This window comes from Akanthomyces muscarius, chromosome 4 (genome assembly GCF_028009165.1).
Source record: "Akanthomyces muscarius strain Ve6 chromosome 4, whole genome shotgun sequence".
NCBI classification, from domain to species: Eukaryota; Fungi; Ascomycota; class Sordariomycetes; order Hypocreales; family Cordycipitaceae; genus Akanthomyces; species Akanthomyces muscarius.
The window spans coordinates 3,058,732-3,084,401 of record NC_079244.1 but is presented as its reverse complement, the minus strand read 5'-3'; the positions used below and the strand labels follow the sequence as shown (position 1 = coordinate 3,084,401).

The following is a 25,670-nucleotide window of genomic DNA, read 5'->3' as shown; positions in this document are numbered from 1 at the left end:
GGGCCAAAATAATGGCCCGAAGTGGTCAGGTAGTTTGCGATCCCCCCTTCTCGGGGTTGTAATCGTGTTCTTTTGCCCTCATTTCGTGGTGGACTTGACGGCAACGGCAGAAGAGCTGCCTGTTGTTGGTACCTAAGGTAATAGGGTGCCAACAAGCCACCAACGACTCCGCCACATTCGTGTCAAGCAATACAAATTACCGCGACAGGGGGGAAAGGAGAAGGAAGAAAGCCAAGTGCAATCTCAAATCCCATCTCTGCTGCACTATTCCCTCATGACAATTACTTCCCCCGCAGCTCCCTATATTTAGTAGGTAGAGGATACAAATTCCGGTCACGTGTGGTTCGCGTCGGCCTCGAGTCCGCCGCAGCCCGCTAGCGCGTTCACAACGCCCACTTAACGCGGTTCTGCCTAGACTAAGCTCGTAATGCAGCGATACGTTCGGCGCGTCGCAGCAACGATAGCCAGCGACAAAAATCACAGCTACCACTATTTAATTGGCGGCCCTCTCTATTACTCGGGCGGCGTTGCTGACAGTTCCAAAGAACGCATAGACTCCCGATCGCCGAAAGTTTCCTCCCGCAGGCCCTGTGGCAAACTCTGGCCCTCGCCCAGCCTGCCGCATTGCCGCTTCTTCACGCTGGCTTCAAGCGGAGTATTGGGACGATTGGTGCTGCGCCATACTATTTCTGCCGCATCGGTGCTTCAACGAGCACACACCCCAAGATTCAGCACCATGGCGCCCAAGCAGGCGACTTTGGGGTATGTAAAACCTTCTCAGACATCGATTGGGTGCGTTAGTCCCTCTGGATAGTCTTGACTGCCCCGTGGCAGCGGAAGACAGCTAATAATCGGCTGCAGCAAATTCTTCGGCTCCAAGTCCGATGGACCAGCTCGACAATCTAAGCTTGCCTTCTCGGCAAAGCCCAAGAGTGAGGCAGAAACTGCCGACGATGGCTCAAGCACGAAAGAAAACACAGATCCAGACTCTGGTGCGTCACTTTTGCCAGCAGTCAAGCTTTTTGCGCTGCAGAGCTAACACATACTCAAGACTCGAAAAAGCGCGTTCGATTAGAGGCAAACGGCGACTCGAAGGCATCGATCAAACCGGAGGAAGACGAAGAAAGCGCTCCAGTTGCGAAGCGCCCCCGACGCAGCCGAGTAAGAAGGGTTGAGGACGATGACGAGGATATTGTCCCTACAACAGAGACGGTCAAGAAAGAGGAGCACATGGACTCGCCCGTCAAGGTTGAATCCTCTGTTGAGCCCAGTCCCGAGCCTAGTCCCGAGCCGTTGGTCAAGAAGGAGAAAGACGTCGACCAAGAATTCAAGGAGGAGGCCGCGGCTGAATCTGGCTCTGATGTCGAAGGCGATGCAGATTTGGAAGAGAAGCCCGAAGTTGCCGCCAAGGCGCGTCAGCTGGCTCAGACCAAACTCAACTCAAAAATCAAGGATCCATATCCCGACTGGAAGCCTGGTGCCCCCGTCCCATACGCTGCCTTGTGCACAACTTTTTCCCTCATTGAAATGACTACCAAGCGACTGATCATCATGGAACACTGTGCGCTTTTCTTACGCCAAGTCATGCGCCTAACTCCCGACGACCTACTCCCCACAGTCTTGCTCATGATCAACAAGCTGGCTCCCGACTATGCTGGTATCGAACTTGGTATCGGCGAGTCGCTCATTATGAAGGCTATTGGCGAGTCCACTGGAAGAAGTCTGCAAGTCATCAAGGCCGACCAGAAGGATATCGGTGATCTCGGCCTCGTCGCTCTAAAGAGCAGATCTACACAACCAACCATGTTCAAGCCGAAGCCACTGACAGTTCGCGGTGTGCATCAGGGCCTAATGGGCATTGCCACTGTCACTGGAAACGGAGCGCAAGGGCGCAAGGTCGACGGTATCAAGAAGCTTCTCTCTGCTTCTGATGCCCACAATACTGGCAAGGTCGATATAACAAAAGACAAGGGCGGTCCCAGCGAGGCCAAGTACATTATTCGATTTCTCGAAGGCAAGCTTCGACTGGGCCTAGCAGAAAAAACCGTACTAGTATCGCTTGCGCAGGCCGTTGTATGCCACGAGGCCGACAAGCGTGGCAAGCTGCCTAGCACGTCGGACATGGAAAAGGGCGAGAGTATCCTTAAGACAGTTTACAGGTGAGTCATGCATCGTGAGCAGATTTTTTTCTTCTTGACAAATTTTAACCATACATTAGCGAGTTGCCGAGTTACGATGTCATCATCCCTGCCATGCTCTCCCATGGTATTCTCAATTTACGTGATCAGTGCAAGTTGCAACCTGGTGTGCCGCTGAAGCCCATGTTGGCCAAACCTACCAAAGCCATCACCGAAGTTCTAGATCGCTTTGAGGGCCAAACGTTCACCTGCGAATACAAGTACGACGGCGAGCGCGCTCAGATCCATTACGTGGCCAAGGATGCTCCCCAGGAGCTCAGCCAGGCAGCGCCGGGTGCTAACAAAGAAGCCGCCAAGGGAGTGGCCAGCATCTTCTCTCGCAACTCAGAAGACCTGTCTAAGAAGTACCCCGATATTCTGGCCAAGCTGCACACTTGGGTCAAGGAAGACACCATGAGCTTTGTGCTTGACTGCGAGACTGTAGCCTGGGATACGGTGGAAAAGACGGTACTACCCTTCCAGCAGCTCATGACCAGAAAGAAGAAGGACGTCAAAGTGGAAGACGTTAAGGTCAAGGTCTGCGTATTTGCCTTTGATCTCCTCTACCTGAATGGCCAGCCCGTCGTGGAAAGTTCACTGCGGGAGCGAAGAGAGCTTCTACAACAGGCGTTCACACCTGTGGAAGGCGAGTTTTCTTTTGCCACTTCCATGGATGGCCAGGAGCTCGATGATATTCAAGTGTTCCTGGACGAAAGTGTCAAGGCCTCTTGTGAAGGCCTTATGGTGAAGATGCTGGACGGCAAAGAGAGTGGATACGAGCCCAGTAAGCGAAGTCGAAACTGGCTCAAGGTATGTGTATTGTCACTTCCATCTGCACCCGGCGCAAGCTAACAACCTCACAGATCAAGAAGGATTACCTCTCTGGTGTCGGCGACTCCTTGGATCTCGTCGTCCTGGGCGCCTACTACGGCCGCGGCAAGCGCACGTCCGTCTATGGCGCTTTTCTGCTCGCCTGCTACAACCCCAACTCGGATAGCTACGAGACCGTGTGCAACATTGGCACGGGCTTCTCCGAGCAGGTCCTCGAGGAGCTGCACGCGTCTCTGTCCGCCATTACCATCGACCGCCCCAAGCCCTTTTACTCGCACTCGTCCGGCAATCAGCACCAACCCGACGTCTGGTTCGAGCCCCAGTACGTATGGGAGGTCAAGACGGCTGACCTCACTCTCAGCCCGCGCTACAAGGCCGGCTGCAAGGAGGGCGTCGACCCCGCCGGCGGCAAGGGCATCAGTCTGCGCTTCCCGCGCTTCATCAAGATTCGCGACGACAAGAAGCCCGACGAGGCCACGTCGAGTCGGCAGGTGGCGGAAATGTACCGCAAGCAGGAGAGCGTGACCAAGAACAAGGGTCCGTCTGTGGATGACGACTTTGAGTACTAAAGATGAAAGAACGAATGCTGTTGGCTGTTGGCTGTTGTTATGGCACGTGTTGTATTATGGCGTATGGACTAGCTTGGGATTTTTGTCATTATTTAGTAAGGGTTAAAATGTCTATTCGCACGAGATTTGAACGAAAGCAGCACTTCGTAAGCTGAAAAGTGACTTGGGTCATGCCGTGGCATAGAAACTACAAATTAAAGAGATATTTATATATATCTACCGGCCCTATAAAATTATACACGGTGTCCGTGTCCTTTTTGATATCGTGCCACTATAGCATTGGACTACGCGGACGAGCAACACCGTCATCATCCACTTCATCATCCGATCCCAGCAACGTCTCATCTGGTCCTGATCGGGCCACGCCTCTCCCAGCGGCACCAGGCTGGTGAGCCGGCGCACCACCCGCCGTCGTGCGGCGCGTCTCGTCGGCGCCGTTCAGCACGTACCAGACGTCCTTTTTCGTGAGCAGGCCCTGGAGCACGCCGCGATCGCTAAACAGCACGTACCGCAGGCCGAGCTTCTGAAAGTAGGAGACGACGAGCTGGAGGTTCGTGCGCGAGGGCAGCGTGAGCGGCGTCTGGTCCATCCAGGGCCGCAGGTCCAGCGTCGTGCGGGGGTCGGCGAGCGGCTGGTGGGTGAAGAAGGCCTCGGTGAGCGGGGGCAGGCTGCGGGGCGGCGCGGACGCGGTGTGTATGTTGTAGCTGAGCTCGGCGCGGGAGATGTAGCCGAGGAGGATGGCGTCGCGGGGGTCCGAGATGACGGGGAAGCCGCGGCAGGGGTGGGTGGCGAGGATGTCGTTGAGCGAGGCGATCGTGTGGCCGACGGCGGTGAGGACGACGAGGTCCTCGATGCGCGTCATGATGTGCGCGGCGGGCGTGTCGGGGACGACAACCTCCTCGCTGTTGTCGAGGAAAGGGTACTCGTTGAAGTGGATCCAGGACTCGTAGATGCCGCGGCGGGAGAAGGCGTCGCCGACCCATTTGGAGATCATGACGGCGACCATGATGGGCAGCACGTAGGTGAGCGCGCCGGTGAGCTCAAACATGATGACGACGATGGAGACGGTCATGCGCGTGACGCCGGTGAGGGCGGCCGCGGCGCCGATGATGGCGTAGGTACCCGGCGTGATGCACGGTGTGTCGGGCTCGCACGCCTGGAAGAGGATGAAGCCGCGGTGGCTGTCGACCCAAATCTCCATGACGATGCCGACGGCGCGGCCGACGAGCGCGCCAATGGCCATGGACGGCAGAATGATGCCGGCCGGGATCTGCAGGCCGAAGCTGATGGCGGCGAGGAGGAAGCCCAGCAGCGCGGCGAAGAGGAGCAGCACGATCGTGCTGGCGGACGCCGCGCCCGTCTTGCACAGCCCGACCGGGTCGTCAAGCACCTGGGAGCACTCCTGGAACAGGTTGGACACGAGCTCGGTCGACTGCACCTTCATGTAGTGGTTGGGGAAGTTGATGAGCGCGGTCAGCAGGGCCACGGCCAGCACTTGGACAATGGGCCCGGGCAGCCAGTTGCTCGCCTTTTTCCAGCGCGCAACGAGCATGTTGGTCTTGATAAACAGCCCGCCATAGACGCCCTGCAGTTGTTAGGATGAGAGAGAATTGAGAGGGGAGAACGCGGCGGAAAGAACTTACTCCAATAATACCAAGGATGGCATAGGGAAAGATTTCGAATCCGTGCCAGTCCCGACTGTATTTGGTCTGGTACAAAACCAGCTTTCCGGAGCGCAAGGGGTCAAAGGCCTGCAGTGACACTGCCGCCGTCATGGCGCAGACGAAGCTCTGCCACATGGTCTTGTCGGGGAAGTAATACGACAGCTGCTCCAAGCTAAACAAGACGCCGCCAATAGGTGAGCCAAAGGCAACCGAGATGCCCGCCGCCGCCGCCGCGGACAGCACCTCCCTCTTTCGTGCCTCGTTTCCGTTGATGTTGTGGAAGAGCTTGGTGAAGATGTTGGCGCAGCAGCAGGCCACATGGACCAACGGGCCCTCCTTGCCGAGCCACATGCCGGAAGCCACCGCGAGGATGAGTCCCAGCGACTTGGCGACGAGCGTCCAGGCGCCGAGCAGACGGCGGATGACGAAGCCGCCAAGAATCGTCTTGATTTCAGGAATGCCGCTATGCTTGGCATAGAGCGAGTATTCCTGTACTAATACAGCAGCGCATAGCGCGAATAAAATCTAGACGTTTCCGGTCAGAAAAAAAACCCTGCGAACAAGACGGAACGGCTTATTAGTTTTTGCAAAGGTAACTTACCGACAAGAAAGAGAACAAGATGTACTCTATAACCCATCTGCCAGCGACCGCATGCACTCCCAGCGCCTCGCCCCACGACTTCCAGCCGTCGCACTTGGAGCCCTGGTCGTAGCCGTAGCAGCAGAAGCTCTTGTTCAGGTAAAAGTGGCCGCCTTCGGGCCCGCTCGAACAGTACCCGAGCTTCAGGTCGCCGAGCCAGTCGGTGGTGATGTTGATGAGCGCGGCAATGGCGCCGACGGCCAGCCCCGTCAGGATCATGACGACCCAGACCTCGCTGGCGTCGAGCAGCTTGCGCACGTAGCCGACCAGGCCGCTCGTGTTGGCCGTCAGCACGCGCAGGCGCTGGCGCTCCTTGGTGTACTCGAAGATCCAATCAATGGCCGTGAGGTCGTCGTAGCCGACGCGGCGTCCGGGGCCCTCGACGTGCCAGTCCAGCGGCGCCGTGGTCCCTCCTCCTCCGTCCTTGTTGATCACCAGCCCGCTACCTGTGGTGCCCGGCCGCGGCCGCGGCGGTGACGTTATCGCAAAGGCGGCGGCCGGGGATCGTGGCGGCGACGTCCTGCTGCTGTTGCTGCCGCCGTCGCCGCCGCCGCCCGTCAGCGCCGAGAGCAGCCGGCCGGGGCTGGAGAGGAGCGAGGGCTTCGGCTTGCGCTTGAACGAGATGGGCGTCGAAAAATCATCGTGGTGGATTGGGTCGTCGTCGAGCACGTGGCGGGCGCCGTCGCCGTCCTCGTCTTTGTCGTCGTCGTCATTGCCGCCGAGGAAGTCGAGCTCGTCTGGGTCGTCGGACGGGAATGCGGGCGAGTGCGCGGATGAGCATGCAGGGGCAAACGGGTCGTGCCGGCCTGCTGCAGACATGATGCGCGCGCTGAGGGCTTTTGGCTTGTTTTCTCTATCGCATCGTCCAGCCCGGGCGGTGGTGTTGCAAGGTTTAAATAAAGTCAAGTCGGTACTTGGACTGGCGCCACGCAAGACAGCTGTCGCTCGGCGATGGCGATTGTGCTGTGCCCCCCTGTATTTCAGCCGTATTTCAGAGCCCCACGGCGATCTCCTCCGCTACGAATGTCGATGTAGCCACCAGCTCGGTTCTTTGCGCTCTCGCAATACAGGGTCTCACGAAATATATGCATTGGTTTTTACTTGCGTTCAGCTCCTGCTGTGAGTATTGTAGGGCGCTAGCAAACAGCCGTCGTTGTGAATATTCCGCACGTCTAGCTGAATGTCTCACTTCAAACCTTTGGCGACGCTGGTGCAGGCTGGAATCGTTATACAAACATAACATCAACTCCTCATCTTTACTGGCCAAGTGTTCTTTCCTCATTTCTCTCTGTTTTCATGCCTCTTGGCTTCGTTAAACTTTCCCACTTCATCTAGACCTCCGACTTCCTTCAACATTCCGTCGTGATGTCAGGCCTCGCAAGCCTGCCCACCGTCTGTGAGCCTCAGCATACGATCGTGCGGGGCAATTTTATTTGTACCAAAACTCAATGTATTTATAAATCAGATGGGTAATAAAGTGCAACTAGCAAGCTCGTTTTTTTTCCTGATACGTTTGGTCTAATGAAACACAGTTTGCCTTGTCAATCGTGGTTGTCAAATTCACAGTTCCATTCACCATCGAGGGCCCACATAGACTCCAGACGACAGATCCGGCGCCTCAATTTCCAACTTGCCTACCCTGCATCCGTTGAACTGCATAATTCGAATCAATCTGCGGTAGTCCAGCTCTTTATGCCAAGCGTGTTGTTTTTGACAGTCAATTCGCTGTGGGTCTAGCTTTTGCTCCCAAAGTATCGGCAGGCTGGGCTGTGGCGACTTCTGTGGCGCACAACTCAGAATCTTCAACATGGCCTCCGAAGAGCCCTCAAACACGGCAAGCCTGGGGTCGCAGGAGGACAACAATATTGCAAAGTTGAAAGCACTGCTCAAGTCCAAAGACGACACACAACGTTTTGTCGGATTGGCTCTGCTAAAGTCGCTCCTGGACAATACGCCCGAGATCCGAAACGATGAAGCAGCGCTTCGCGACCTGTGGTCTCGCATTTCTCCCAAATTTCTAGATCGCCTGCTGCGCACAGGGTCCAACCCTTCCAACACCAACGCCAAGGACATGCTAGATATTGGCGTATCCATACTCTATACGTTTTCCGTTCTTCTTCCAGGTGCAGACACGGCGTCGGCGTCTTTCACAGATCGCGTGCCCAGCTTAGTTGCGGCGGCGCTGTACAGCAAGGGAGAGACGACACGGCTCCTGCTCCAGCTTCTGTATACGCTTGTCAACTCAAAGGATGGCGCTGCAGCCTTTATGGAAGTGGAGGACACGACGCCTCTCACGGAGATTGCCACGAGCCATGCCATGGTGCTCGACATTCTCTGCCGTGCTTGGTTGAACAACATGGCAAGCGGCGCAGCTGGCGCAGGCCTTTCGCAGAAAATAGAGGCCGTCTTGCAGAACTTGGTTGTTTTGTTCAAGGGAACAGATGCGGTGACATACTTGGCATTCTTGGGAACATTTTTCAGACAGGCTACGCCAGAGGTAAGCCCGAAAGTCCAGTCATTGTTCGAGCGTGGGCTAATGAGCACCAGGCTATCCCCAAGAACCCGAAATGGATATCGCCAACAGCTTCATACATACGGCGTCTTGTTACCAGCAGGCCTACCCCGGAAGCCCGTTCTGCATACACAAGCGCAGCGGCTGCCCTTCTGCAAACATATCCTGAGCAAGCATCTGAACTTCTCTTCAAAGACAATTCCAACACTGAAAAGCCGTTTGGATACCTCTTCGTCAACCTCCTCCTCATTGACATCCGTTCATCAATCCCCACCCTTCTCGCATCACTCAACTCCCCCGGATACAAGCAGACGTCGAGGCATCTTGCCTCTGATTTCGACATTATCTGCATCTTCATCGGCCATCTCGTGCGCTCTCTCGAGGACGAATCCCTCGAGACCCTCATCATGCCCCCCGACAGCCTGCTCCGCATCCGCAAGAGCATATCAGAGACCATGTCCGTGACCATCGAGTACATCCGCGACCGCTGGGACGCCGCACGCTCCGGCGCCATGGGCCTCGATCCCAGCGCGCGGCCCAGCAAGGCCGAGACGAGCACGGGCTCGCATCACACCCTGGCCTGGGATTCAATCGCCGACATGGCCGAGGAGGACCCATTCATGCTGTCCGCGCTGCGTGCGCTGGCGCTTTGGCTGCGAGAAGACGAAAACGACCAGCTCAGGAAAGAAGGCACGGGACTCATGGACATTCTCATAGAGCTCTTCACCAGCAGCCCCGGGTCGAAGCTGGACTTCCGCCCATCTGTGCTCGTGGGCCTGGAAGGTCTTGTGGCCATTGACCAGGGCCGCGAGATCTTCTTACAGAACAACGGCTGGGTGGTTCTGAGCAGAGACTTGGTCCATACTATACAGAGCCATCGTGAGCTCAAGGACGAACGAGAGGCCACGATATGCGTCGACATTGTGCGAATTCTGCTCGCAGTCGCCGAGGGAGAAAAGACGACGGCAGAGACCTGGCTCGATCTCATCACCGGCGTGGCGGCATGGGACGTCCCCGATGGAAGCACCACTGCATCCGTCGCCCGAGACGCCCACGTCGCCGTCCTGCAGCTCTGCTGCACGGTGCTCGTCCAGGCCAATTCGGGCATGCGCAGCCGGTACCAGCACTCCATTGCCGCGATTGCGGGCATCGCGACGCGGGCGAATGCGCAGATTGGCCAGCTGAGCGAGTACAGCGAGCAGATGGAGGACGTCATGACGACATTGGATAGATTAAGATGAGAAAAACTAAAAGCTATATAGAAATCAACATTTTTGGATGTTATACACATGGATAGTGAATATTTCATGAAGACGCAGAGACTGTACGCGCCGTGTTTGTAGTGTCTTGCTTCTTGACCTCGGCGGCGCTCGCTTTTGCGCGCTTCTTCCTCGCCCGCCGCACCTCAATCTCTACATGGGCCATTTCTGCCTGCACACTCACCAGCCGCGGGATCACATCCTCGACCGCCGCGACCGACTGGCTCTGCGCCTCGCGCAGCGCCGGCGGTACCAGCACGCCAAACCACCGAATTGGGTTCCCCCTTACTGCTACGGACGACTTCTTCTTCTTCTTCTTCTTCTCCTTTTCCTTCCTGTCTGCTACTGAATCATCTTCCTTGCCTTGCCCCTCTGCATCTTCTTCTTCTTCTTCCGCTATAAACTCCTGGACAATGGCAAACGTAGGCGGCGAGGAGGAGGAGGAAGCCGCTGCAGAGATGGCGACCCGCCGCGACGCCTGCATGCGCTCGTCGTACTGATCCTGCCCGTAGTGGCGCACGCCGCGGTCGGCAGTAAAGTTGGCGCGGGCGAGAGCGTGGAACATGCGCTGCTGGGTGGTGGTGAGCGCGGCGCGGAGTGTCGTGTACTGGTCCACAAGGACGAGGTAGCGCTCGAGGAGCTCGTCGATGGCCTGATCTGCCTCGGACGGCGGCATGGCGGACAGAGGGCGGGCGGTCTGGTCTCCTGGATGATTTGTGGGTCTCTTGAGAAAGGCAATGTAATATAAATCAAGAGAATATTTTGGAAACGCGGCCGTCGGTTAGATATTGGGCAAGTGTAGATGGCTTGTTGATGAACGCTCTGGCACGCTTTGGTGGTGAGAGGTTGGAAGTTGTGGAGCCCAGGCACCGACGAAATGGACAGACTTCATAAGCAGAGCTGCAAGACGTGGCACGCACAAATTCATTTATAACAGAGTTTTAACATACGTAAGCTGTTTCTATTTATAAATCTAAACGGACAAACATGAGTGGTATCTTGGTTGCTAAAATGCTGAACAAGCAGAATGCAACATGTAGTCTACTACGCCGCGGTCTCTGTCCGAGGCTTCTCCCTGCCATCGTTCGACTGCCCGCCTTCCGTGCTCAGAGTTGCCGTTGTCCTCGAATCGACAGTCTCCTTTGAGCTATTCCGCTTCATGCCCTCTCTAAATCTGTACAGCGGCGCGCCACCCACCCAATTCAGCATGACCAGCGCCGTGAAACCGCTGAGGATCGCCAGCGCCCAGCCCACGGTGCCGAAGCCCGCGCTCTCGCGCACCATGCCCGACAGCAGCGGGCCGATGATGGCGCCTGCCGCAAAGGAGATGTTGTACAGCGCGTAGGCCTGCGCGTACGGCACGGCGCCCGCCTCGTCGTCGTCCCGCCCTTCCTCGGCCGCCCACGAAATCTCAGCCATGAGCGGCGCCACCTGGAGCGCTTCGCCGATGCCAATGGCGACCAGAAGCCCACACAGCATGACCTTGTGGTTGATGGTGTTTTCCGTCACGAAGCGGAAGCATACGAAAAAGGGCACGGATAGGAGGAACCCGCCGGCCGCGAACCAGCGAGGGCCGTACTTGTCGCTGAGGCTGCCGACCACTGGGCCGAGAAAGGAGGGAAGGATGACGGGAAGGAAGATCAGACCGCCGCCAAGGGAGTTCCAGTTGAAGAGGTCGTGGACTTCGAGCGGCATAATGGCGTCAAAGGACGTTTGCGTGGTGGACTGGATGATGACGCCAAACAACGCACAGAGCATGCGCCGTTTCTTCAAGAGTCCCAATATTCCATTTTGTCCAGCAATTGAAAATTTGCCCTTTGACCGTCCTCTCCCATTGCCACCAACACCGTCCTCGAGTGCCGCGGGTTCCCTGGTGGCCTGGCTGGTGGAAGATGTTGGGTCTGTGACGGTGGCGTCCTGCTCTGCGCCGACTTCGCCTGCCGTCTTCGTCGCGGCGAACTCGGGGGTTGCTGCAGGTTCTGGTTCCGGAGATGTCCACTTTCTCGCGTCTTTAACTTCGACGATGATCAGGCGCAGGACAATATCGATGCCGATCAGGCCGAAACAGATAGCAAAGACGGCGTAGTTGCCGGCTCTGTCGTAAACAATGCCGCCTATGAGTGGCCCAAGAAGAATACCGAGTGTCAGGGCCGTGCTCGTGTAGCCGGCAGACCGACCGACATGCTTCTTATCGACACTGTCGATGAGGAGCGCGAGACCGACACTCCAAGTCATGGCCGCGGACATGCCCTGCAGTATACGGGCTACGAGCAGCATGGCAATGTTGGTGCTGAAACAGAGAAGTAGCGTGGCTGCGAGAAGCCAAAGGAGACCAACGAGCATTGGGAAACGGCGATTTTGGTATCGATCGGCCATCCAGCCCCATATTGCTGCGAATGTATTAGCAACGTCAGAGTAGTAAAGCGCGGAAACGAGTGCAGCGTACGGGATGAGACAAAGAGAGATACGGCAAACACGGCGAGAGAAACCGAGACCCAATACTGGACTAAATACGCCAATTAGAATTTTTCGTTGCAATTTGTAACATCGAAGCATACCTCTATTGGAAGCGACACCAATGCGAGATTCCAGCGTGAATGGAATAACAGGAACAACGACGGCATAAAGAAAGACATCCTATAGTTGGTGAGAACCGACTCGGGTTGGTGGCGTTGGGCATGTTGGTGGTTTAGAGCATTGCTTACTGTGAAGACGGCAAAGCTGACAGTGACTGTAATGAGCGCCGAGGAGGACCGAAAGGCCAGCCATGCAGGCGGCTTGTCACTGGTAGACCAGGGCCATTGCATCGTGCTGGAGGTAGTGACACAAGACCAGCTGTCTTGAGCTAGCCACAGAAAATGAAGGAGGGGGGAATGGAGGTTTTCAAGTCATCCCGGACCTCGTGAACGAAGTTTGCCGCCTCTGCGAGAAATGTTGTTTGAAACGGACAAGTTGTGGTGTCGTCGGCGAACTAGCTGCACGGCTGAACTTTTTCCGGGGGCAATTGCCTTTTGTTTGACCGTCTATTACCTTTGATTACCCAGTCTTGCCAGTCATCCATCCAGTCAGCGGAGCGCTAGGAGTCCCAGGACCCGCGGAGACCGAGCAGGCGGCGGATGCGAACAAGAAGCGAAGCCAATGCGGTGCGGTGTTCGCCCGATGCTTGCTCATCGCGAGTTGGATGTGTAACACAATGACAGATGTGGTTACTTTTTTTTTTCGTTGCGACGTCGGGCGATGATGGTGCTGCAAGAAGCACCGGAGGAGCTTGGCGGCCTCGGAGTGGATGTCAGCTGCGCCGGCGTTGATAGTAAATCGAGATATATATGCTTGGCAAGAGAGCTTATTAAAGCCAATTTGCCAAATAGCTTGCCCGGTATCGCATTTGATTTTTTCCCTGGCTGTCGGTTATCGTTACAAGTCCGCGAGAGCAGCAGGTTGGATGCTGTTTGCCACTTGCTTTGCCGAGTTGTCTGTACGCCTCAGGACTAGCGGTTATGGACGAGCTGCCTCGGACAAGAGCAGCTGTCAGTGTGACGACACTCGAAAGTGATGACTGTTGCAAGACGCATGGGCAAACATGCCCGATCTCTCGAGTCCATCTACAGTGGCGTAACCACCAAGCCTTTTTACGTCTGCAACGTTGGCAGAAGTTTCAACATCATAAGTCTAATAGTTACAGTTAGGCGAGCGGACAAGGTTCGCCGAGAGCTTCTGGAAGCAAGAGCCGGTCAGAGCACTGAGACAAGCATGCGCGCTATCTGTGCCATGCAAAGTCGACACACTGTCACAATGTCTGCCATAGTACGCCGCAAAAGACCTATGCCGTAAGGTATATTTTTTTTACTGTTCATGTCCTCTAGCAGCCTCGACAGAAGATGAGGCGGCAAAGCTACAAGCTACAGATTGGCTGATTTCACAATCGCAAGACTGCCATCCTGGCACGGTGGCTGCGGCGATCTGCGACTGGGGCGTTTCGGGGCGACGAGCGCTCTTTGCCGATGAGCTTCTAGTGGCTTGCAGAGAAGGTGAGACAGCTCGAGTAGCAGCAACAATAACAAGGGTCCCCTTTGATGGACAAGGACGACGCGGCAGGGGGAAGCGGTTGGCGCTGGAATATGCGGTTGGGTATTGTCGCAGCTGCGACCGGCATATGGTCATACATTTTTGAATTGGGGTAGCACCGTTAGCACGGGCAGCACAGCGTCTGAGGCGGAACTATCTGGCCTATCAGTGCCATTGCCACGCGCCATTGCGTGACGCGGGGGTCAAAGATTTGTACCCGGGCTGTGCGTGCCTTTGTGAGGATGATTTGAGTAGTTGACGCGAGGGGGTGATTAGTAACGACGATAAAACTGCTTTGATGATATCCGTGATTCTTTTTATTGGCAACCAAGCATGTGCCTGTCGGTTCCGTGCTATCAGTACCTACCTAGACCAAGGGGCAAGAAACTGGTCCAAGACCCATGCGTTTTTTGTCCCTATTATGCCCCTGTGTAATACCGGGATGTATTGGTTGAGCGCTGACTAGGGCCCAGGACGCGAAATTCTTCTTCTGCGAGTGACGATCACCGACGAGGAGCGTTGGAGCTAGGCCTTGGTGCAATCAATGACAGGCGGTGACAGACCGGCAGGCTGGTGCTGGTGCTGGGGGTGCTGGGCTACCTACTGGTACTCTCGCAATCCCAGTCGTCCCCAGCCAAAAGGAGAAGCTGAGCCAGTTTGTTTCAAACCCCAGTTTTCTTTTTCTGCCGAGCCCTGCCTGCCATTCGTGTCACTCTGCGTGGTTTGGGAGCTGACCGCCTGCTGATTCGGGGCCAACAATAAGGTGTTTGGTAGGTAGAGTGGGGAGCACGAGGTCGAGAGCGTCGTGCGTCGACTGACTGAGTGGGTGGACTCGCTGGACTGCGTACTGCGGGCAACGCAACAGCGGAGCGCTTCAAGTGCTTCCAGTGGCTGAAGGCGCTGGGTGGAACTGGAAACAGCGGGGGGGCACGCACTGCTTCCAGTACCTAAATTTATAGCGGGTGCCTGTGCCGACAGGCCCCATTTCAGTAACGCAAACGGAACAAGGCCGCCTTTGTACCTGAACAAGTACCGGCGAAGGGAAGAAGAAAAGGTAGGAAAAGTCTAAAACGAGTCAAGATGTTTATTGTTGTCCTTGTTTCTAAATTACCAACATAGTGCCTTGTTGGCGCCTGTCCGACGCCACTCGGCGGCCCTGCAAGGTTCTATCGCTAGGTAGGCAAGCCAAGGTACCTACTATCTGCTCCCTGCTTGGACACTGCCGTCAGTCTTTTGCACGAGTTTGGTGCAGAAAAAGATATGAGTAACAAATGCGAGAGAAAGGAAAATGCAAAGTATTTGTAAAGGATAACAAAATTATCAAAAATAGCCAATACATATTCCCAAAGATGAATTGCACCAGAGTGGTCCCAAGTGTCCGTATCTGAGTGCTGATGCGCGGTGCCGCTTCTCACAGCCAAGGGTACCGGTACCTCAATCCAGCCAACTGACAGCGCCGCTGAGCCGCCTGCCACTGGTAACCGGTACCGCACCCGCTGCCTGCAAAGGCCAGCCCAACCCGGGGCCTTTTTCCGTGCTGCTTGTCACAGGCCTGTCTGCTCCCTCTCTGTGCACCCAATCTGCCTGCCATCCATCCACTTCAGCGTCCAGAGAAACTCCAGAACACGCACGCCCCCAGCCAACCTAAACACCAAACCTCTTCCCGAAAAGCACTCCCGTCTTGTCTTTTGGTCGTATTTACTGCTTCCCTTGACTTTTCTCTCTCCTCATCCAGCAGCGACCATCGTTTTTTTCTCTCTTCCCTTGCACCATCTCTCCCAAACGCGCGCCACTGACCCAGAAAAATTTCCACGCCAACTTCTCGCTGCTGCTGCTCTGGTGCTATCGCTGTCACCTCCGACTCCTCACCTCTACCCCCCGAAAGCTTCGCGATACACAGAATCCTCCTCCCCAGGAGCCTCCGATCTGAACCATGGCGGTCGTCGCAACCATCAAGTACGCACCAACTCGCCTCTTCCGTCGCCTTGCTGCTCGCCGTCTGTCATCGTCCTCATCATCGTCTATCGTGGCGCCTCCCTTGTCGCACCAGGATGCCGCGGCCATTTCGCAACGCGACCAGCGACCATGCCCCTCATATGCGCTAAGGATATCACCAACGGACCCGCGCGACGACGAAACGACGGCCGGCACTGCAGAAAGGCCCTCGCTATACCTACAGCTACATTTTGCTAACCTTTCAATTGCTTTATAGATGCGTTGTCGTCGGAGACGGTGCTGTAGGCAAGACCTGTCTGCTCATTAGCTATACCACGAACAAGTTCCCTTCGGAATACGTTCCTACAGTCTTCGACAACTATGCCGTCACAGTCATGTACGTTTTTACTTGTCTCGTGATATGATACTTGCTCTACGCATCCAACCGCGATGCCGTCGGCGGTCTTTTTCGATAGCTCTCCGCGAGCTTAGATACCCGGCAGTTGGACCCCCATGCTCATCCCTAGCGGTGTGCACGCAGCAGGGTTCCGCGGGCAAGGATCAACTCACGCTGGCGCGCTCTGGCGGCGCCAAAAGCCAGATTCTAGAAAAGGTTGCTAACGGATGCATTTTGCTTCGCTGCAGGATTGGCGATGAGCCCTACACGCTCGGGTTGTTTGATACCGCCGGACAAGAAGATTACGATAGACTTCGACCTCTCTCATACCCCCAGACCGACGTATTCCTCGTCTGCTTTAGCGTCACGTCACCTGCTTCCTTTGAAAACGTTCGCGAGAAGTGGTTCCCCGAGGTCCACCACCACTGCCCCGGCGTCCCTTGCCTCATTGTTGGCACCCAGGTCGATTTGCGCGATGATCAGAGCGTACGGGAAAAGCTGGCCAAGCAGAAGATGGCACCCGTGAGAAGGGAAGACGGCGAGCGTATGGCCAAGGATCTCGGCGCTGTTAAGTACGTCGAGTGCAGTGCTCTTACGCAGTATAAACTGAAGGATGTGTTTGACGAGGTAGGCCCCAACGATTTCCGCCCTGTGCAGTGTACACGCCGCTAACAGAGAAATCAGGCCATCGTTGCGGCTCTGGAGCCCCCCGCACCGAAGAAAAAGTCTCACAAGTGTCGCATTCTGTAATGATTCATACCCCGCGAAAGTGGTTGGCGAGCGCTGGCCGACCAAAAGATGTACGCCCGAGTGCCTGGGGAGAGCTCCATCTACGAAGCAAAGCGTGAAGGACTTGGACTGGCAGAAATGAGACGATTTTGGGCGACTCAAGAGCGAGGAAGTGCGGAGTTGCGTGTAGCATGGTGGCTGCAATGCGCTCAAGCGTCGATGGCCTTGTTCAAACGACAACCTGGACAACAAACGTGCGTTGGAAGGTATCACCACGACGCAATATCTTGCTTCTTCTTTTTTGCTTGGCCACAATCTATGTATGCTGCTTGTTCTTGTTTTACTTTGATGTCTTGTTTCGGACCAGAGGAAGCTCGATGAATGGCAAAAAAGGCAAGCACATGCTTTTCGATAGGACAGTTGTTTTTTCCCACTTATTGTTTTTATTTTCTGGCGACTGGAGTGCAATTCTACTTGTTTTACACTGTTTCTTATTCTAGGTTCATTTTTTTTGTAACAAAGACGGTTAAAAAGACTTGAAATTTTCCAGACGAAAACATCAAAACCCTGAGCAGAAAAGTGGCATGCGACTGCACATTCTGCCCTGCTGGCCCGTCCCTTCTTCAGCGGAGGCGCTCATTCTTTATGATGCTGCGCAGGTGTTCTGCTATAAGGACTGTGCATGAAACAGGAAGCCGGAGCGTGAAAGCACCGACTCGGGGAATAAAGATTGTGGGTTTGGGTGGGGGGAAGAACAGCAGAGGAGCGCGAAAGAGCTTTGTTTTGCGCTCCCTCGCACCACTGTCTTGCTTTGCTTTCATGGTGTACTTTAAACGTGAAGGCCGTGTGATGGTTCAAGAGTCTATAAAACGGCAGATGGGCAAGAAGAAAACCGATTGAGCTGCTTCGGCTATGGGCGGTGTTGCATCCCTCACTCATACACACGGCACCTGCATGCCCGGTAGTACGCTTTCCATTGCAAATTTGTTGCATAGACAGGAAAAAAAAAAGATTTGGCTTTCATCATCGGCCAGCTTGACGGATTGCCGGCGGACGGGACCGACGTCTGCTGGGCCCGACGACTGGGGCAGCCCACCCACCACCAACCAAGACTAGATAAACCCCAACACGCCCGCTCCGCATGTCCGGCGACCGCGGAGAGCGACCGCCGATACGGAGTCTGGAGGAAAGTTGGGGGTTTAAAAAGGTGGGAGAGGCTGCCTTGTTGAGTTCCAGCCAATATTTGACTCTTCCTTCTATTCAGCTTCTCTTTTATTTTTTTGCTTCTTCTTTTATTTTTGGATATCCAAAGAGCGTCACTGTGTTGATCGCTTGTGCAAGATAGCGTCGACGGCACCGCCCCCACCGAGAGCAGTTATATAAACTTGGCTCTTCGCGGGGCTCCGAATCTTGACGCGTTCCCCAACTCTACTTATCCAATAAAGCAAAAGGGAAAGCCACCGAGTGTTGGGACTCTGCCTGTTTGCTCTTCATCTACTCTGTCATATAAGCAAAGTCTGCCACCATGCGTGCGTCTGTGCTGGCTAGCCTGGCGCTCTACGCCGGCCTATCGCTGGCTTGCGGCGGTCACGACGACGACAGGCAATGGACCAAGGAGGAGCTTCAGGAACTCGAAGACAAATGGGGATACGATGTAAGTTGCTCGATTTTGCTACAATGCACGGGCCATTCTTTGCAAGTGAGATGAGGCTCATTGTGGACAACAGTGGTCGTTCTCCGGCATTGGCACCTTTGCCCATCTCGACTACGTCAAGTGCCTGACAAACCCAGCCGAGCGCTACGACATTGCCATTGTCGGCGTTCCCTTTGACACGGCCGTTTCCTACCGACCAGGTGAGAGCGAGCCCTCTTATTTTCTTTTGTAGTATCCGCACCGTGCTGACAGAGACAATAAAAAAAGGCGCCCGATTCGGCCCTCGCTTCATCCGCGCCGCCTCGGCTCGCCAGATTGCATACCGCAGCTACAACCCGCGCGCCAACGTCAACCCCTACCAGAACTGGGCCAAGATTGTCGACTGCGGCGACATCCCCGTCACGCCCTACGACAATGCCATTGCCCGCGAGCAGATGACCCAGGGGCTCAAGGCGCTCGGCCAGCACCGCACCGTGTCGTCGGTCAGTAGCCGGCCCAAGCTCATGACGCTCGGCGGCGACCACAGCCTGACGCTGCCGGCCCTGCGCGCTCTGAATGAGATTTACGGCCGACCCGTGCGGGTTCTTCACTTTGACGGTACGTTTTCTTCGACTTTACACATTGTCTACGAGTATTCGCAGAGGGCTAACACGTAGAACTCTCTCACACGCAGCTCACCTTGACACCTGGGATCCCTCCAAGTACCCGGCGCACTGGGGCTCGACGCACTTCACCCACGGCTCCATGTTCTGGATGGCCAACCAGGAGGGGCTGCTGTCCAACGCGTCATCGGAGCCGTCGGTGCACGCGGGTCTGCGCACGCGCCTCAGCGGCACCGACCTGGGCGACCACGACGACGACACGGGCCAGAACTGGGTGCGGTACTCGGCCGACGAGATTGACGAGATCGGCACGGGCGGCATCGTCGACGGCATCATGAAGACACTCGGCACCGAGGATCCCGTGTACCTCTCCATCGACATTGACGTGCTCGACCCGGCGTTTGCGCCCGGCACCGGCACCCCCGAGCCCGGCGGCTGGACCACGCGCGAGCTGATCCGCATCCTGCGCGGCATCGAGGACCTCAACGTCGTGGGCGCCGACGTGGTCGAGGTGTCGCCCGCGTACCAGGGCAACGGCGAGGAGACGTCGCTGGCGGCGGCCCAGGTCGCGTACGAGATTCTGAGCTCCATGGTGAAGAAGGGCATGCAGAGCATGGCCAAGGAGGGCGAGGCGGCGGCGGCGGCCAAGGATGTCAAGGACGAGCTGTGAGGGTAGGGCACGTATGAAAATGGAAAATGTAGCAGCATGTAAACGATGTACGAGATTGATTTAGCAGGGCGAGGAGTTATTGGTGGCGGAGAAAAGTTGTCTTGGGCGCTGTGTGCGTTTGCTCGTGTGTTGATACCTCCCCAGTATACTGCCAATACAGACTAATGACGTTAATTGGCAACAAAAAAAAAATTAGCACTGTGCACAGCCTATCGTGCCGGAAACGGGCAGAGAGAGTCACAACAGCCAAGGAGATTAAAACAATCTTGTCGCACAGGTGATACGGAAGACTGAGTCCTGTCAGAACGCTGTTATGTTTCAGTGCGATAAGGACAGCTGCAAGGGCGCAGTCGGAGCTTTCACCGCCCGCTAAAGTTGCCTATTGAGTCACACCCCACCACGCCCTGCTTAGGTATTGGGACAGCTGCCAATTGCAACCCCGCCATACGCTGGAGCTTGAAAATAAAAGTCAATAGAAAAATTGTTTATACCGCAAGCAGATACCCGGAACCGATCAAGACGAATCGAACATACACACCCCGTCGAAAATTCTTCCATACATCATCAGATAAAAACACCAAACGCCACCGCCATGGCTGCCGTTCAGGAACTCGCTGAGCGGGTCAAGGGCAGCGGCGACATCTGCTACGTCGACACTGATGTCGGCGTCGACGAGCCCACCGCTGACGGCACCGAGGCCAAGCCCTTCAAGACGCTCCCCTTTGCCTACATCCAAAAGATTGACAGCCCCGGCACGCAGTTCCTCTCGCGCGCCTCCGTCACCGGCGCCCTGGCCGAGGGCGAGGACCCCGCGGCCCGCCTGGCCTGGAAGGAGCCGGCCAAGAGCGCGGTGAAAAAGGCCCAGAGCGTGCTCGACATCCACAAGAAGAAGCTCGTCAAGCAGCAGGCCGCGCAGGCCGCCGAGGACGCCAAGAAAAAGGCCCGTCTCGACAACCTCGAGGCCGCCAAGAAGATTGTCCTGACCGAGGACGCCTCGCTGCCCAAGGCCGTCAAGATGGGCATCGGCAAAAAGGACGTCGAGCTCGGCGACGGCGACAAAAAGGGCGCCCGCGTCAAGGTCTCGGGCCGCATCCACCGCCTGCGGCCCCAGAAGCAGGCCACCTTTATCACGCTGATTGACGGCTACGGCCACTTGCAGTGCGTGCTGCAGGCCGGCGACCTGACCAAGACGTACGACGCCCTGACGTTTGCGCAGGGCACCTCGCTGACGCTCTACGGCGAGATGCGCAAGGTGCCGGCCGGCCAGCAGGCGCCCGACGACCGCGAGCTGCACGTCGACTACTTTGAGGTGATTGGCGCCTCGCCCGGCGACGACGAGGCCATCACCAACAAGGTGTCCGTCTCGCAGAACCAGTGGGACCAGGGCATGCTCGACAACCGCCACCTGGTGCTGCGCGGCGACAACGCCGCCTCGCTCATGAAGCTGCGCTCGCAGGTCGAGTGGGCATTTATCAAGACGTACAACGACATGCGCTTCGTCAAGGTGTCGCCGCCTGCGCTCGTGCAAACGCAGGTCGAGGGCGGCGCCACCCTGTTCAAGGTGCCCTACTACGACGAGGAGGCCTACCTCACCCAGTCCTCGCAGCTCTACCTCGAGACGGTCCTCCCCAGCCTCGGCAACGTCTACTGCATCGAGAAATCCTTCCGCGCCGAAAAGTCCCTGACCAGGCGCCACCTGTCCGAGTACAGCCACGTCGAGGCCGAGCTCGACTTTGTCACCTTTGACGAGCTCCTCGAGCACCTCGAGGAGCTCATGTGCCGCGTCATTGACAGCGTCCTCAGCGACCCCGAGACAGCCGCCTTTCTGCGCGAGCTCAACCCCGGCTTCGCCCGCCCCGCGCGGCCGTTCATGCGCATGCGCTACAGCGACGCCATCGACTGGCTCAACGCCCAGGATCCCCCCATCCTCAACGAGGAGGACAAGCCGCACGTCTTTGGCGACGACATTGCCGAGGCTGCCGAGCGCAAAATGACCGATGCCATCAACCGCCCCATCTTCCTCACCCACTTCCCCGCCGAGATCAAGGCCTTCTACATGAAAAAGGACCCCAACGACAGGCGCGTCACCGAGAGCGTCGACTGCCTCATGCCCGGCGTCGGCGAGATTGTCGGCGGCTCCATGAGGATGGAGGACCTGGACGAGCTCCTCCAGGCCTACAAGAACCAGGGCATCGATGCCAAGGACTACTACTGGTACACTGACCAGCGCAAGTACGTGTTGATAAAAGAAAGAAGTATTGTGTCAAGATGAACAGCTAACATGATTAGGTATGGCACCTCCCCCCACGGTGGATATGGTCTTGGTCTCGAGCGTTTCCTCGCCTGGATGGCCAACCAGCACACTGTCCGTACGACATGCCTGTACCCTCGCTTCATGGGCCGCTGCAAGCCGTAAATACAGCAATTGGACGAGTCGATTTGCTATTTTATGAATCATGTGGAAATGGAAATACGGAGGAACAAAGGACGGAAAACTGGCACACGAGCTAATGTGACAGGATAAACAGATGGTCTAGGCCAATCTAGATACTAGAATGGATATTCAATTTAGATGTAGTCATTTTACCCATTTAATGCGTATCCTTCATGTTATAAACTGCTTTCAAGGTTCTATCCCTAAGCCAGGAGCTTGGTGACATCAATCGTAAAGGCACCAGACAGTTCCTGCTTGACTTCTGCAGAGCTGCTCGTCTTGGTGGTGGCTGCAGCAGACGCAGCCTTGCCGCCGCCCAGCACGGTTACCTTGCTGATGGCGCTCTTGGTCACGTAGCCAAAGGTGCCGCTGCCCTGGAGCACGCCGTCCTTGTACGTAAAGTTGATTAGCGTCGTCTTGCCGTGCTGGTCCATCGACTCGCCGTCGTCCAGGTACAGGCTGCCCGACGCCTCGCCCTTGTCGTCGAGCGCGAGCAGCAGCTCAAAGTCTTGCTGGCGGACCTCGGCCGTCGTCATGGCCGACTGCACGCGCAGAGGCACAATGGTGCCGCCGCGCAGCAGGAGCGGCAGGTCGTCGAGCTTCTGGTCCGGCCGGGTGACGATTTTGCCCTCGCCGACGACCTTTTCGTGCGTGTAAAAGTCGTAGAATGTGTCCTTGGGGAGGTAGAAGCTGGCTTCGTTACTGTTCTCGCCAATGACGGGCGCGACAAGCAACGAGGGTCCGTAGAAGAACTGGGCGTCGAGGCCGTAGGTCGCCTTATCCTGCGGGTAGAGGAAGAACATGGGGTTAAGGCAGGGCGTGCCCGAGCTGGACTGCTCGTGGAGGGCCGTATAAAAGTAGTCGAGGAGGCGGTAACGAATATCGATGGCCTTGCGCGCGGCCTGCGTGACGGAGGGCCAGCGGTAGAACTCCTGCGACACCTGTCCGAGAGAGTTGTGGTTGCGATAAAACGGCTGGAAGGCGCCGAGCATGGCCCAGCGTGCGCACAACGTTTCAGTGGTGTTGTCGCCGAAGCCGCACACGTCGGAACCTACGACGGGCACCTGAAAGAACGAGGCAAAGGCGAGCATACCGCGAATGCTCCAGAGATAGTGGTCCCAGGTCGATAGGTTGTCGCCGAGCCAGTGGCTGACGTGCGTGCCGGCGCCAGCAAAAGTCGAGCGTGTAATTACGAGTGGTCGTTTGGCTGGGCGGCGGGCAACCATGGCGGCGCGGGAAAAGGAAGACATCATTGTACCGTAGAGGTTGTGCGTGTCATAGAGGGTCAGGCCGTTAGCGTGGATGAGATCCGGACGGGCCGTCTTGTTGGGCAGGCCGCCATCCTGGTTGTTAATGTGGTATTTGGGGAACAAGAGGTCGCGGTCAGGAAGACCTTTGTGGAGGGCCTCCTCACGGGACTCGACGTCACCCCGGATGACCTGCTGCTGCTGCGAGGGGCCGAGTTCGCGGCGGCGGTGCGGGTTGTCGCACGGAAACTCGCAAAAGTTGGAGGGCTCGTTCATGTCGATCCACAGGTAGTCGATATCGACACCCGTCTCTGGGGAGAAGAACTCTGCAAATTCATTGTTCCAGTACGAGGTGGTGTTGACCGCAAACCAGTCTGGGTAGGAGGCAGGTCCAGGCCAGACGACGCCGCGGTAGACGTCGCCCTTGAACATCATGAAGGCGTTACTGTCGACACCTCGGTGAAACGGCGCATAGTTTTTGGCGGCCACGGCAGGGTCAACCATAACAACGTACTTTTGCCCATTGTCGTGCAGCCCTGTGACAAAGCTGCGCACCTTGTCGAGAGGGAAATTTTTGGGATCAAGAGAAAATACCTAGAGGTTGTTAGAGCAATACGCTTCCATGGAGGTCGGCACATCACTTACAGCACGGCCCTCCATGTAGTCTATATCCGTCCACATCGTCTCGAGAGGAATCTTGGCGGCGCTGTAGTTGGCGACGACCTCAGCCACCTCATCAATGGTGGCGTATCCCCAGCGACAGTTGTGAAAGCCGAGACCAGAGTACGGTGTCAGCGCTGGCAGACCTGCGACCTGGGCATACTGCTTGCTGACTTCAATCGGCGACGGGCCCGCGAGAAAGTAAAAGTCAAAGACACCGCCAATTGTGTTGTACTCGAGGTACTGGCCGTGAGCGTCGCTGTCAATCTTGATATCCATACCGTTGGAGTTGAGAAAGAAGACGCCATGCGTGCCGCTCTCCTCGCGGTGGTCAAAGTAGATGGGATGGCTGCCGTACAGGTTCTGGTTCTGTCCGACGCCCGGGTTGTCGAGGTTCCATAGGGTGCGCGTGTAGCCGGCCGTCGGGAGCCGCATGCTGTCCGTATGCTCGCCGAGACCATACAGATTGGGCGACGCAGGCAGCCATGTGCGCAGGCGCAGATACTGCGATTCGAAGACGAGAGACGCCGCCGAGGAGTCGAAGAGTATCTCGCCCGTCTTGGTGCGCGAGACCTTGAAGGAGAACGGGTTGCTCTTGTAGTCGAACTTGAGAGCCGAAGACTTGTGGTCTGCGCCACCAGAGGGAGGGCGCGGGAAGACGGACTCGGGCACCTGGTACACTTGCTCGTCGGCGTCGACGATTTGGACATGGATTCGTTCGGCTGTGGGGAAGTTGTCAATTGAGGTCAGGGAAATGGTGTAAGTGCGGCGGCGGCGGCTTACCAGTGTCGTAGCTGACGACGAGCTTCAAACGCTCGACATCCTTGCTAAAGGCATTGCAGGCTTTGCCCGCGAGTTTCAAGTCGGCCGTGAGGCCATGAGCAGATGTTTTGACGTTGGAGGCCTTGTAGCCAGGGCACTTGTCCGCGGCCGAATTATCAGCGACGGCAGCGCTAGCCACAGCTATCAAGGTGGCTTGAAGAACTGCGAATAGACCCTTCATTGTGCTTGTTGAGGAGGGTCGCTGGTTCGAATGGATGAGAAATCGTCTACATCGATTACAAGGCACTCGGCGACGGTATTTATATTAATAGTGTTCAGCAATCAAGAAGCTCCCCTCCGATCGGAGCAAACTGCAAGACAAAAAGAAAACAAGGCCATCGCGACGCTACCCCGGTTCAAGTGCAACCTTCCTTACCCCTCATCTGATTATGACCAGCGCAGGAAAGCGCGGAGAAAGCGGAGTAGCTGCTGGTTTGCTAGTCCATAAGAGTGTTTTCTGCAGAATGAATTCGGTCCTATATCCATGCGCTACTTTGAGGGCCCTGCAAGTCTGGGCTGTGAACAATTTGGGGGTGATGCGTCCATCATTGACGCAACTTGGCGGGTACAGCGCGGGGCAACTAAATACCCATCGGCTGTAACAGAAGGGCAAGGAGATACAGTGGTGTAGCAAAAAAAGCGCCGGTGACTGCTTGCTACTATAGAAAGAAACAAAGTAAAGGCTGGGAAAAAAGGGAGAAATAAGGTAAATAAGGCGAAATAAGGCGGCATAGGAAGAATAAGAGAAAGTAAGGAAATAAGCAAAATAATAATAGGTAAATAAATACTTAGCCACCACTTCT

General features: G+C 56.2%; 9 protein-coding genes across 10 annotated transcripts; 5 read left to right on the top strand and 4 right to left on the bottom strand.

Moving 5' to 3' along the window:
* Nucleotides 1-427: 427 nt before the first annotated feature.
* Nucleotides 428-3,577, top strand: LMH87_011707 (uncharacterized protein; the record flags this gene model as incomplete). 2 transcript variants are annotated; one of them, XM_056200892.1, is made up of 5 exons in its annotated part: nt 428-762; nt 862-992; nt 1,052-2,159; nt 2,219-2,987; nt 3,041-3,577. In XM_056200892.1, the coding sequence occupies 5 exons, from the start codon at nt 428-430 to the stop codon at nt 3,575-3,577; spliced, it is 2,880 nt and encodes a 959-aa protein (XP_056052698.1). The 2 variants fall into 2 exon arrangements, with proteins under 2 accessions (XP_056052698.1, XP_056052699.1); XM_056200893.1 differs by having other exon boundaries at nt 428-792.
* A 271-nt stretch (nt 3,578-3,848) lies between these two features.
* LMH87_011706 (uncharacterized protein) lies at nt 3,849-6,700 on the bottom strand (the record flags this gene model as incomplete). The annotated part of the gene is made up of 3 exons (XM_056200891.1): nt 3,849-5,162; nt 5,221-5,766; nt 5,843-6,700. The coding sequence occupies 3 exons, from the start codon at nt 6,698-6,700 to the stop codon at nt 3,849-3,851; spliced, it is 2,718 nt and encodes a 905-aa protein (XP_056052697.1).
* Nucleotides 6,701-7,688: 988 nt separating this feature from the next.
* On the top strand, nt 7,689-9,634 carry LMH87_011705 (uncharacterized protein; the record flags this gene model as incomplete). Its single annotated transcript, XM_056200890.1, has 2 exons — nt 7,689-8,378; nt 8,429-9,634. The coding sequence occupies 2 exons, from the start codon at nt 7,689-7,691 to the stop codon at nt 9,632-9,634; spliced, it is 1,896 nt and encodes a 631-aa protein (XP_056052696.1).
* Nucleotides 9,635-9,698: 64 nt separating this feature from the next.
* LMH87_011704 (uncharacterized protein) lies at nt 9,699-10,328 on the bottom strand (the record flags this gene model as incomplete). Its single annotated transcript, XM_056200889.1, has 1 exon — nt 9,699-10,328. One exon carries the CDS (start codon nt 10,326-10,328, stop codon nt 9,699-9,701), a length of 630 nt encoding a protein of 209 aa, XP_056052695.1.
* Nucleotides 10,329-10,696: 368 nt separating this feature from the next.
* LMH87_011703 (uncharacterized protein) lies at nt 10,697-12,459 on the bottom strand (the record flags this gene model as incomplete). Its single annotated transcript, XM_056200888.1, has 4 exons — nt 10,697-12,042; nt 12,099-12,158; nt 12,211-12,289; nt 12,358-12,459. 4 exons carry the CDS (start codon nt 12,457-12,459, stop codon nt 10,697-10,699), a joined length of 1,587 nt encoding a protein of 528 aa, XP_056052694.1.
* Nucleotides 12,460-15,650: 3,191 nt separating this feature from the next.
* On the top strand, nt 15,651-16,799 carry LMH87_011702 (uncharacterized protein; the record flags this gene model as incomplete). The annotated part of the gene is made up of 4 exons (XM_056200887.1): nt 15,651-15,673; nt 15,930-16,049; nt 16,298-16,676; nt 16,734-16,799. The coding sequence occupies 4 exons, from the start codon at nt 15,651-15,653 to the stop codon at nt 16,797-16,799; spliced, it is 588 nt and encodes a 195-aa protein (XP_056052693.1).
* Nucleotides 16,800-18,303: 1,504 nt separating this feature from the next.
* On the top strand, nt 18,304-19,704 carry LMH87_011701 (uncharacterized protein; the record flags this gene model as incomplete). Its single annotated transcript, XM_056200886.1, has 4 exons — nt 18,304-18,432; nt 18,506-18,632; nt 18,700-19,029; nt 19,106-19,704. 4 exons carry the CDS (start codon nt 18,304-18,306, stop codon nt 19,702-19,704), a joined length of 1,185 nt encoding a protein of 394 aa, XP_056052692.1.
* Nucleotides 19,705-20,296: 592 nt separating this feature from the next.
* LMH87_011700 (uncharacterized protein) lies at nt 20,297-22,120 on the top strand (the record flags this gene model as incomplete). The annotated part of the gene is made up of 2 exons (XM_056200885.1): nt 20,297-21,936; nt 21,994-22,120. The coding sequence occupies 2 exons, from the start codon at nt 20,297-20,299 to the stop codon at nt 22,118-22,120; spliced, it is 1,767 nt and encodes a 588-aa protein (XP_056052691.1).
* A 221-nt stretch (nt 22,121-22,341) lies between these two features.
* Nucleotides 22,342-25,048, bottom strand: LMH87_011699 (uncharacterized protein; the record flags this gene model as incomplete). The annotated part of the gene is made up of 3 exons (XM_056200884.1): nt 22,342-23,979; nt 24,031-24,767; nt 24,829-25,048. 3 exons carry the CDS (start codon nt 25,046-25,048, stop codon nt 22,342-22,344), a joined length of 2,595 nt encoding a protein of 864 aa, XP_056052690.1.
* Between the last annotated feature and the right edge of the window lie 622 nt (nt 25,049-25,670).